At 40.6% G+C, this 11,693-nt stretch overlaps 2 protein-coding genes across 3 annotated transcripts; one reads left to right on the top strand and one right to left on the bottom strand.

Moving 5' to 3' along the window:
- The first annotated feature begins 1,265 nt into the window (after window positions 1-1,265).
- wdr73 (WD repeat domain 73) lies at window positions 1,266-6,533 on the top strand. Of its 2 annotated transcripts, XM_080767941.1 has the most exons (8): window positions 1,266-1,369; window positions 1,651-1,718; window positions 1,853-1,938; window positions 2,031-2,119; window positions 2,406-2,470; window positions 3,142-3,303; window positions 5,585-5,959; window positions 6,293-6,533. In XM_080767941.1, exons 1-8 carry the CDS (start codon window positions 1,311-1,313, stop codon window positions 6,529-6,531), a joined length of 1,143 nt encoding a protein of 380 aa, XP_080624067.1. In that variant the 5' UTR covers window positions 1,266-1,310; the 3' UTR covers window positions 6,532-6,533. The 2 variants fall into 2 exon arrangements, with proteins under 2 accessions (XP_080624067.1, XP_080624068.1); XM_080767942.1 differs by lacking the exon at window positions 1,266-1,369 and having other exon boundaries at window positions 1,657-1,722.
- Window positions 6,534-6,588: 55 nt separating this feature from the next.
- Window positions 6,589-10,758, bottom strand: sri (sorcin). The gene is made up of 8 exons (XM_080767943.1): window positions 10,333-10,758; window positions 9,724-9,798; window positions 8,757-8,826; window positions 8,458-8,501; window positions 7,774-7,921; window positions 7,460-7,573; window positions 7,082-7,140; window positions 6,589-6,945 (listed from the first exon to the last, which is right to left on the bottom strand). The coding sequence occupies exons 1-8, from the start codon at window positions 10,390-10,392 to the stop codon at window positions 6,919-6,921; spliced, it is 597 nt and encodes a 198-aa protein (XP_080624069.1). The 5' UTR covers window positions 10,393-10,758; the 3' UTR covers window positions 6,589-6,918.
- Between the last annotated feature and the right edge of the window lie 935 nt (window positions 10,759-11,693).

Below are 11,693 nucleotides of genomic sequence, written 5' to 3' on the forward strand. Positions count from 1 at the left end.
CTGCAAAAAGCAGTGATGGCTGTGATGCAACCCTTAACTCACCAAGCCGAATACCCTCTCCACCACGACTTCGCCTTGAGATCCTGTCCATGAAAATCACAAACAGGATAGGTGGATAGGATAGGACAATGTGCAGCCCTGGCGGAGGCCAACCCCCACTGGAAACGAATCCGACTTACTTCCAAGCACACGAACACAGCTCTCGCTTTGGGTGTACAGAGATTGCCTTTGGAGATTCCAGTCAAATATACTGCTAAATAACAAGCTACGTTCAGTCAGTATGATAAAAGGTAAGAAGATCCAATCATTTGTGTATCTTTAACTTGTCTTTAAACTATCCATCTTTAAAATATTGTAGATTCAAGCAGCAATCCATGTATGCATGCATACATACAGTAATATGTAATAGTAATACCTGTCTGCCTGTAAGTGTGCACATGCATTGATTCATGTTGGCGATGAGGCTATTCCAATTTCCAACTGTCTGAAGACTAAGAGCCTAGAAAGGAAAGATGTTGCAAGTGGCCTGGAGCACATCAACAACCATGCTTCCTGGCAAGTTGAAGCTCTTGTACATGCAAGTCTCAAACAAAGGTGGAAAAGCTGGGGAGACTGATGATCAGAGATCCATTGTCAAGGAGAGATGACATACTATTTGTGATTTGATTGAATGAGACATAAGAGAGAGAGTGACACAGCAGCTCTTCTCTTGAACATCAGGAAAGGACAGAATAGCTGGAAGATTGCAGAGGTGGAGGAGAATGTCAACAGCCAGTGTGATGAAGGCAGCAGCATGCCAGCATCATACAGTATATAGAGCAAGGTATTTTCACTCATCTTGGCTGGGAGCGAAAATGGGCACCTGGATTTTAACCGGGCAGGCAAACATTTTATGAAAATAAGTGAAAGTAGCAAGTAGTCGATCTGCAAGTTCACATTGCGTGAGGTGAGCTATAGGATTGTGCACCGACTGTGACTGACCATTCTGTTTTTAAGTTCCAGATACATTTCCTCTGAGTTATTGAATTCCTGGTATCCCTGTGTAGTTCTTAGCACTGCGTGGTTGTGTACACTCCCTCCCTGTGCTGTGTAACAATCATCATTTTAGTGCAGTCAGTGCCTAAGAATATAATAGCAAATCATGCCACTCCGTTACAATAGGTGGCGGTATAGTATTGGTTTGTCGTTCATCAGAACTGCCTCGAGTCAAAGAGAATATCTTTGCTCGAGTCAGTTTACATTTGGAGTTTCAAACGGTGCAAGGCAAGAAGCGTGCAAGAAAGAACAAGACTGATTCCACTGGTAGTGAAATGGATGAAACCGTGCTTGATGACGTTCTTGATGACTGGTTTATAGAGTCGCTCAAAACGTAAGACATATAAAATGTGTATGTATGATATCCAATCGGTTGAACTTAAACCCCATACTTAGAAGGCTGTTAGTGTTATATGCGACTTTCAAAACATTTCCCTTCGTGTGATTTAGCCTACTATTCACTATTTATTTACAGCAGTGTGATCAGTGTGTAGTTCTATCTATCTATCTATCTATCTATCTATCTATCTATTATCTGTCTGTTTGTTTGTTTGTTTGCAATGGGGTATTCTATATTGTTTGCAAAGATCATACTGTCCACACCTATTCCTCTAGATACAAGGACCTGCATGTCTATCAACTGGAATATCCCACCAGGGTCATAGACTGGACATCAGAAAGAAGTGGGTAAATGATGATTATGACAGCATAATAAGATTGTTACTCATTAACTAGTACAATCATTATTATTATACAACAGTAGTTTACAGACTACAATATCATTCTGAAGGAGATTGTTTTGTTTTTGTCTTTATAGCTGTCTGTGTGGCAGGCTATCGACCATCTAAAAGTGAAATTTTAGAGCTGCACATGCCTCTGAAACTCCTTGCTGATGAAAACAAGGTAATGTATAGAATCTTAAGAGCTTAAGCTTTTACCATTATGAATATTGCACAGCTTCACTCAGCTGCTGCTACTTTGTTGGATGTGTTCAGGGTCTCTGTGCAGATCGGGATTTCAAAGTGGTTCGTGGCTGTTTCACAGGAGGCCCTATTCACACCCTCAAACACGTTCCAGGAACACGGTAGGTAGGGTCTCAGGGCACTGTGGTCTTACATGCATGATATATCTACACAATAGTACACTGTACAGGATTACTGTGTGAGGTCCCTTCATGCAATAATGCTTCAATTCCAATGGGTAGGTAATGGTATACCTTATTTAGGCGACAGTCTTGCCCAAAACAGAATACCACATAAAATAAACCATGAATGCAGCTTCAATCCCAATTTTTTTTTCTTCATGATTTTAATAATACAATAATTTAAAGGTAGCCTTTTGATATTAATATTTCCTTGTATTCATTAAAGGTGTATTGTTACCAATGATGGGCTTACCTCAAGACTGCAACTGTGGGATAGAGTGGAAGATAGTGGTAAGTGGCCTTTTCAATGCACATAAAAGATAATTGGTGTATTCATATAAATATAAATTAACTCAACACAGCATTTCCATTTCGATTAATACTGTATGTATTCATATAAATATAAATTAACTCAACACAGAATTTCCATTTGGTAATGAAATATACCATACTTCATTTTCTCTGGTTTTAATCTTTAAACTAATGACTGCTGGGTTTATTCATATATGCACATATTCATCCTGGGAGATACAGGACAAAGCCAAGGTTTTTATTATACAATGGTTCACAATCACCAGTTATTCACATTCACACTTTGCATTACATTGGATTTGGACCTCCCAGAACAAAAACATGTTTACAAACTCAAGTAGTTGGGGCTTAATAGACTTTCTGAAATATGTACAACTACATATCTGCAGCACCTATGTTCTGTTAACGTTTCTCATCATCATCATTTATTTAACTCACGACCATGATCACATGGTATGGAGCACAGATTCATAAAAGTATACAATCAAAAGTATACACAATACATTACACAATATACATACAGCTGCACCACACAACTGTAATTGCTACTAGGTAAATACCTGTTGTGCATGCGTGTGTGCGATAAGTTAACATCAACTCATTCCTCCAACATGATTGATACCTTTCTGTGTCTTCTTCTCCAATGACAGATGTGATAAGAAAGACTGGAGACATTGAGTCCAAGGCTGTAGTAGAAAGAGGCAGCAAAATTGCAGTTGGATCAATGTCAGAACCCAGCGTTCTTCATGGGTCTCTGATCAGCAACATTGAACTTACTGAACTATCCTCAGGAAAGTCTGTCTATGCACTGGGTAAGCTGTTGTTTTTGTTTCAAATTGGAAATGTAAAATGAGAAACAATAGGCACATGTCAGTTGGGAACATATGCCTCTCTGGTTAAGCAATACTTATTGTACTGTAACAATCGCCCTTCTTACATTAAGGCGAATCACTACTAAGGATAATTAAACAACGGGATCGTAGGGTTGTATCTGTAGTACATGATAGAGTTGTCACGAAATGAGAGATTGTCATCATAATCAACGGTGTTCAGTTGAACAGTGCGTCTGTCCCTGTCTCTCTCCCTATAAAATAAATAAACAGGCAAACTAACTAAAACCAAGAAACAATAATCACTTTCAAAACCCCTCCCGCCCCAAACAAGCGTTAAGTCTACAAACCACAAACAACCACCCCAAAGTCAGCTGTGCAAAACCGCGCTCAGTGTTGTTAAATGAATAAATAAATAAATAAATAAAGTCTGCGTCCTCTTCTTTAACGCACAAATTATTTCAAATGAGCCAGATTGCGGCCAGGACTTTGCTTAGCTCTTCACGCTTTCTTTTGGCGCGGATGTGAGTGCCAATCCTCTTCTTGATGAACTTCAAGGCTCTCTTGTCCTTGGACACCTTGAGCAGCTCCATGGCTCGCCTCTCATATGGAGCAAATCCACAAACTTCGCGGATCATGTCACGCACAAACTTAGAATGTTTTGTGGGACAACCACGTCTGCGGCTGTGCTTTGGCGCGGTCACATTCTTGGTGACAGGGTGGCCTTTGTTGAGGCCTACGGCCATAGGGCAGCGTATTGCCATGTCGTATTTCTTTAATGGCGGTCGAGCCATAAAAGGCCACCCTGTCACTAAGTAGTGTGTATTATCAGCAGGCCAGTCTATAACGCTATGTAGTACTATGATGTCATATTGATGACAACGGACAGATACAGTTATCTCCATATAGGGGCATGAAGGGGACTGACTCAGAGAGAGACGGACACCCAGACAAATAAAAATTGTGGATTTTAAAGTTCTGTACAACCACTGGTCCTACTGACCTCCCACTTGGCACACCTCAGCGATACACGTGGCAAGTTTGAAGTCGATCGGTTGGTCATGAAGTGTGGGTCATGACCGAAAGAATAAGGTCGCGAATACAATCGGCTGAAATGAGTTTTCTTCGACGGGTGGCTTGCATCTCCATTAGAGATAGTGAGATGTTCAGTCACGCGAGAGAGACTCGGAGTAGAGTCGCTGCTTCTTCACCTGGAAAGGAGCCAGCCGAGGTGCTTCGGGCATCTGGTTAGGATGCCTCTTGGGCGTCTCCCTAGGGAGGTCCTCGAGGAACGGCCCACTGGGAGGAGACCCCGGGGCAGACCAAGGCGCAGTTGGAGGAAACACATCGACTCACTGGCCTTGGAACGTCTCGTTTTGTAAACAAGTTGCACAGGGCAGATATGACAAATAACCTTTTAATAACTTTATTCATTCGATCTACAAGCTAAAAAAAACCAACATATGAGCATTTTTCAACATGGAAATGATCATGACGATTATGCAGAAAATAATTGATTATCTCAAATAACTGCGATTAGGCAATTATGTACTAAATGTGACAGGCCTAGTTAGAAGTACACTGTACAATCATCACAGGGAGTTTCCAAATAAATGAGTGCTGAATGCTGATATGATTTGTTAGATATTATAGACTCTGTCATGAAAGCTGTGTACTGTGTATAGAGGCTGTCATGGCCAGAAAGTAGTTTTTTTGCCTCTCAGTAGGCATTCCCGGATTTCCCGCATATCTTCCGGGTATGATGATGATGTCCCTTATTAGGGAATCCCTGTTTCATCTCTATACCAGCTAAGGGGTCCTTTGCCTGAAAAACGTTGAAGACCCCTGGGTTAGACTGTTATCGGGATATGCAGAGACCGTGCAACAATGAAACGCTGACGAAGGCTCCAAGCCGAAACGCGTACGTTGTGCTGTCTGCAGCATACTATGCCAACCAGAAAATAATAAAAGTGCCTTAAATGACATGTCCGTAGGTGCTGGTATTCTTTAACTTTCCCAGACCGCGCACCCAGTAAGAATGTATAGACAGTGACACGAATTGGAGTTGTGCGGGCTTCCTTGCTTCAATGCAGATTCTGTGCATTTATAGAAGTGCAGAGCATGACTTAAATTGACTTATGAATGTAAAATGATAACACCAGCTAGAAAATAAATATGTATATTTTGGTACAGTGAATAATGAACTTCAAGTGAATAGTTTTCAGGTTGCTATTTATTATCTTTATTTTTTTCTTGTTCATAGAAACGGACAACACAGACATATTGAGCTCCTTGCATTTGATGAACAACCATGTGTTCCTTGCCTGCACTTGCAATGGGGACCTATATGTAGTGGATACACGGACACCAACTGTTCCACAGCCCATACCAGCAGTAGATGGTAAGGACGCTGCTGTCCACTGGTGTATGGATGTGTCCACGGACCAGTCCTCTCCAGTCCCAGCATGCTGTAAGGTCGCACGGCTGTCCTCATCCAGACAAGTTATAGTGTCTGATCTCAGGGATCTGAGAACAGCTGTGCATCAGGCCAAATTGGACCTTCAAACTGATGGCCCTATTACTGAATTCATGAATCTGTCATGGGCACCGGCGCTGGACAACTGCATTGCTGTGTCAGGTATGGAAACTGTTGTCATTTTCAATATTTTGTTTTACTTTTGATCATTAGTACCGTAACCCATTTAGACCGGAGGGTGGAGGCAAATTCACAAAATACCTTATAAATCCTGTGATATTAAAAATTAAAAAAGAAATTGATAACAGGTGTTCCAGAGTTTAAAGGTATAGCCAAATCTAAAAGTATATTCCAGGTTAATTAGGTGATTGAAAACGTAAGTCTTGTACATAAAACGGGTCATGGCGAAATCATATTGAGCACTGTTAATTGCAATGCTTGCACTTGTCACTCAACATCACATCTGTGTATTTTACAATAATTTTCCTCTGCTAGGTTTTAACCCAGCGGTACAGATCTATAACACTTCCACTTGGTCAGCAGAGTCAAAGGAAACTAAGCCACTGTTTGAGCACCATGGTCATATGACAGCAGTAGACTCGAAGACTTCTTTGCCTGCCTTTATCACCTGCCATGTATGGCACCCTAGTCGGCCCCGGACTGTCCTCTCTGCTGCCACAGACGGCTCTGTTCACGTGTGGGACTGGATTCATAAAACGCCACCTAACCTCTAACAGTCAAGAACCAAGACGTTTTGCATTTGCAATGTTTATTCATGTCACATTACAGTATATTCATTCGGTCTATTATCTTGCAGCATCCAGAGACACCTTTGGTTAACGCGGTGACTGATAAAGAGCTAGAAGCTCAATGTATCATAATCACAAAACAGTAATAATATCCTCCTGTTTGTAAGTAGACTAGTGGTTATCGTGTGGTAATACTCATGTTCCATCCATCCATATACCTAATACAATGTGCACTCATTCATAACATACAATGTGAAAATGGAATGTTACAATAATGCAAACATTCTGGTATAAAAAAATGTTATGGAAACATCTAAATATGCTGTTTATGAGATGATTTAGAAGACCATGGTCCCTTTCTTCTCGTATTGTTCATGTGTTCATAGTGACCTGGATGAACTGGAAGGAAGTTAAGACAGGGAGAGATAAGCCTCAGAATGTGTATCTGCCAAAAGCAGCTGGTGATACGGTACTTGTTACAATAATGAAGGTTGTGATTTTTATTGGGAATGACAACTCAGCAAGGGAAACTTACATCATCATACTGAAATGTGGCAGCCCCTTGTCCAGCTGTGTCCCTTCTTCTGAATAAATCTGAAAAATACATTGGTCAACATACATTAAAAAGACTAAAACTATACTGATTTGGTTTTAACAATACTATGCTGTAATGTGTGCCATTCTGTCTTGCACTGTCCTATTTGTGTATCAGTAGTGTACATGCAGCACCAGTCTACAAACACTGAAAATCTCAAACATGCATGTCCAAACCATGAGAATATTTTTTGGCATGCAGTGTTTTTTTTTCCCCCTTAAAAGTTTTAGACACTCGGCAGTAACATTATTTTGTTCGCTGTTCGTACAACATGAGATACATCTTTCAAATGCTCTTGAGACCTTAATGTCAACTTACCAGTTAGACTTCTGAGTTTGACACAGCAAGCCACATAATCATCAAAGCAGATCTTTCCCTGTGTACTGAAACGCTTCACGATGATATTCATGGCCTGAGGGCTTAGTCTATAGCCTAGAGACGGAAACACAACAAATAACATTTAAGGCATAGGGCATTAAAATAAGCATTTAAACTTTTTTAGAATATGCACCCGTTATGAATCTGAAGAAGCCTTTCAGGTTAAATATGTTAAATACTAAGTTTTTTTTAACCATGCATTGTTTTTTGCATTTACTGGCTTCTTTATCCAGATTGTTATAGATTGTCCATACCCATTGAGGTCACAGCCTGATGCATTTCCTGCGGATCCACAGTTCCACTGTGATCCCGATCGATGGACATGAAATGCTGCTTCCAGCCGTTCAGAACTCCCCACAGTTCCTTGAACTCATTGAAGCCCATGGTACAGGACATATCCCGCTTAGCTAAGTTAAGGATGAACTCATGCACTAACGTGGACATATGAAATTGTTGCATTATAATAGATTAATATGTAATTGTCCACGGACCTCCATCTGAAAATATTTTGTGATCCCCATACAAGATTTGTGTTAAAAAATATATATATCAATATTTTGGAAAATAACAGATGTACAACCTCACATCGTGTCGCTGTGAGCTCGTAGATCTGCTATTTTCGAATAGCTGATGTAAACTGGTAAAACATTTGGGCTTGTTTTCATAGACATGGCCGCTTGTTTATCTTGCAACTCTGGTCAAAGCAGCAACAGGAAGTTATGCACACATCTTATTTGATCTTATTTTCTATATAATGATGGCTATGGTTAACAACACAAGGCATAAAGTGAATTATTTTTGTTTTTTAACAAACAAAGCAACATTTTTTCCAGTATTTGTCAACCATGTATTCTACTGAATATAGCGACTAACAAGTCCTAGGAAACCCATGTCAATCAAACTGAAGCTTCTCTGATTGGCTCATTAGTGAAGGATACATCAAGCATGGCGATCATCAGTCTACAGGTCTCCAGGTTGAAGGCTGTTAAAAAGAATAGAGAACAGTATAAACATTCATATATTGGTCTTCAAGATTAGACATAGGAGGAATCTCATATTACCAAATTAGTGGTGTAAGTTTGGTGCAAATATACCACTCTTTAAAGAGCAAATACAGAAAGAAAGAAAACTAAGTTGTATCAAAAATCAGCTCAAAACGTAAAAAATATTATTTATGTAATAACAGTGTGATTGTGTCCTTAGCTTTGTGTAATTACAGTGTGGTACGTGTTCTTACGTTTGTATCCACCAGAGAAGCCGGCCTGTGTAAGGCATCTTTGCAGCTCCTCAGCGCAGATTTGTCCATCCTACAATTAACAATCATAATCGACACGGTTACACAGAACAAAACGAGGGACTTCCTTCACAGACTTGGTAGCCTAGCTCCAAGTTCTGGTATTAATTGAATGTTGATTAATATAAACTAATTATACATTTCAGCCTGTACTGAATTCAGGCTTGTAAAAAAAATAAGACAGTCATTTTGTATAATGTAATTTAAGTGATATTTAATCCAATCAGTGAGAGTACATTTATCAACTTGTGTATCAGTTCTTATTTGTGTCATCACTTCCAATTTGACTTGTTTATCCATATCCTGTATTAGTTGAAATTGCACCTGAAAATGCATTTTCTGTTTACTAAAGTTAAAGATGTCCCGATACTGTATCGGGTCATATCGCTATCGGAGAATATGCCAGTCTAACCACCGATCCGACACAGGGTAAGGAACTATGGCAGGTAAATAAAATGTTGGGGCATGTGGAGTTTGTTTTCGAGTTGCCAAAACTGCAAGTGCACATTTGAGTGACTGAGGACTCGGAGTCTGCTATAAACACAACACGAGATATATAGACAAATTCAGAAACGGGTCTCATGGTCGCAGCTTACGTATTTCCTGTAGGCGGACTCGACGTAGCTGCAGGGTTTAAACCCTCACCAGGCGCATCTCTTCTACTACAGTGAACGCTATAATAGCTATAAACACAACACGATATCACAACACTGGTATCGGTATTCGGTATCGGTTAACACAGAAATTGTGTCATTGCGATCGGATGGGGAACGAAAAAGGTGTATCGGGACATCCAGAGACAGGGAAACTCCTGTTATTGAACAGATACTAGCAAGGATTAATATTGCGCTATATATAACTCATGAAAAGTTAAATAACCACATAACATGATGTTTCACAGGGCAATTACCTGTCCAGCAACAGCAGCAAAATATCCATATAGAGGATCCTGTTGTTGTTGTTGACCAGGGAAGCCTCCTCCATACTGGAAAGAGGATAGAGAAGAGAATGATAATGAACAAAAACTGAATGATTGGGGGCACAATTACTATACTAGTACTATTGCAATATAATAGTTATACAACTTGTGTTATACAACAGTGTTGACTTTATTAAACAAGAGTGTTGTCACTGTGTCACAACACCCTCACCCTTGTTTAACAAAGTCAGTGTCAGATTTTGTCACTGACTGTGTGCGTGCGCGTGCGTGTTGGGATAGGCGGGTGGGGTTAACAATAGTATGGGGATGGGATTGCATATCAGGCCAGAGCGTGGCGAGTACAGCAAATTAAATAGAAGGCCTGCTAGGTTAAAAAAAATACAAATAAATCTAAAATATGTGCATCGGCTCTTGTCTACAAAACACATTAATGCTACGAAAGACCCGGGCCTAGCCATAATCAGTTGCCAAATCTCCAGTAATTAAATCAAGTCAGTGAACTTCCTGACGTTTACAACATGGGCCCATGGACAACAGACAGATTACAACATTCATCATTATTTTGTTAATAGCTCTTACCCCTGGTCCTGGATATCCACCTTGTCCTGGCGGGGGAGCACCGTATCCTGGATAAGCCATTTCTCTACGATACGATACAATTTGCTAAACAACAACCAGTTATGCCCTTTGCCGTTTGCAGTCTGGGACGGGTGGGTTTTGGGTTTCTACTGGCGGTAGTAAAACTTATCTAGAGGGTGTGTCTATTATTCCGATGCAACCTATTTTGAACGGAACTGAGCCAATGGGTAACGTGGTTAGCTAGGAATTCGAGATAACGCCCTAATTTATTATGGTGGATTGTCTACTAAACTAAACTATAAAACTATAACTATTCTGGGAAAACAGCCTCAGCAGCAGGGAGCCTCGAGAAAAGTCCAGAAATCGTTGTTAGCGAAGCATAGGCTATATCCTTCCAACACAGTACTACGTTATGATTGGTCGTTTATTACCACCTGACTAACTGTCTACCTATCATGAAAGATCACAAGAAATGCGACAATGACAAAGGCCTTCCCTTTACTATCGATGGACCGGAGTTAGGGTAGGGTAGGGCTGGCTGCATAGAGGCTGGCTGACGCCTGGCTCCATATAAATGGCTGGCTCAGCCTGGCTGGACGGCTTGACTCAGTGGACTGCAGTTGCACGACCTATAGTGCACGACAGACACGACTAGAGTCTGGACAATGGACATTATGACTCCAGTCCAGTGACCAGAGCTCTGGGTTGAATTTGAACTACTGCCAATTAAGCTGTCTAACCGGAAGTACAAGACGTTCCTGTAGGTTGGACAATTATGTATTATTGCTGTACTTCCTGTACAGTTCATTAATTCCAGGTTTTATTTCCTGAGAAATGAGAGGTTGTTGCTAGCATTTACATTCCCATAAGTGTTTGAAAAAAAACAAACATTACGCCTCATCATTTGTAATTCTACTATTTTATTTAAGAAACGAGACTTGAGGTGTTCATCATGAGCCACGGGGGCGTTGAGGAATCAGGAATGAGGATTCAGTAGATTTTTTTTCTCGTTTCTCTGACTTTCTTGAACGTGTGAGTTTGTGGATCGGCGTGCGACACCGGTGTTTTAGGTATACGACGCAGTCTAGTATTTCTGGCTCTGTAAAACAGGACGGGGCATATTATAATGTGATTTTCACCAGGTGGACTGTCTGGAATATCCTTTAAAAATAGTTCGCAGACTTTTTGGGGGCAGTATCCAAAAGCAAATGTATTAGAAAAGTTCACAACGCGTTGTTTCTTCATTAACACTTTCCAGAAAGTCAGAGAAACGAAGACCAAATCTACTGAATCTTCATTCCTGATTCCTGGACCTCAACAAGTTTCTGAACCCCTTAAGCACTAGCACTGGCGCCCCCGTG

This window comes from Protomyctophum bolini (assembly GCF_963924005.1).
Source record: "Protomyctophum bolini genome assembly, chromosome: 7".
Lineage (NCBI taxonomy): Eukaryota > Metazoa > Chordata > Actinopteri > Myctophiformes > Myctophidae > Protomyctophum > Protomyctophum bolini.

Excerpts from the sequence above, each read along its gene's own strand:
- wdr73 (XM_080767941.1), top strand. The coding sequence starts at position 1,311 with ATGGATGAAACCGTGCTTGATGACGTTCTTGATGACTGGTTTATAGAG. Across the intron at positions 1,939-2,030 it reads TCCTTGCTGATGAAAACAAG|GGTCTCTGTGCAGATCGGGA; the intron begins GTAATGTATAGA and ends GGATGTGTTCAG. Across the intron at positions 2,471-3,141 it reads GGATAGAGTGGAAGATAGTG|ATGTGATAAGAAAGACTGGA; the intron begins GTAAGTGGCCTT and ends CTCCAATGACAG.
- sri (XM_080767943.1), bottom strand. The coding sequence starts at position 10,392 with ATGGCTTATCCAGGATACGGTGCTCCCCCGCCAGGACAAGGTGGATAT. Across the intron at positions 9,799-10,332 it reads GTGGATATCCAGGACCAGGG|TATGGAGGAGGCTTCCCTGG; the intron begins GTAAGAGCTATT and ends TCCTCTTTCCAG. Across the intron at positions 6,946-7,081 it reads CCACATTTCAGTATGATGAT|TTCATCCAGGTCACTATGAA; the intron begins GTAAGTTTCCCT and ends ACTTCCTTCCAG.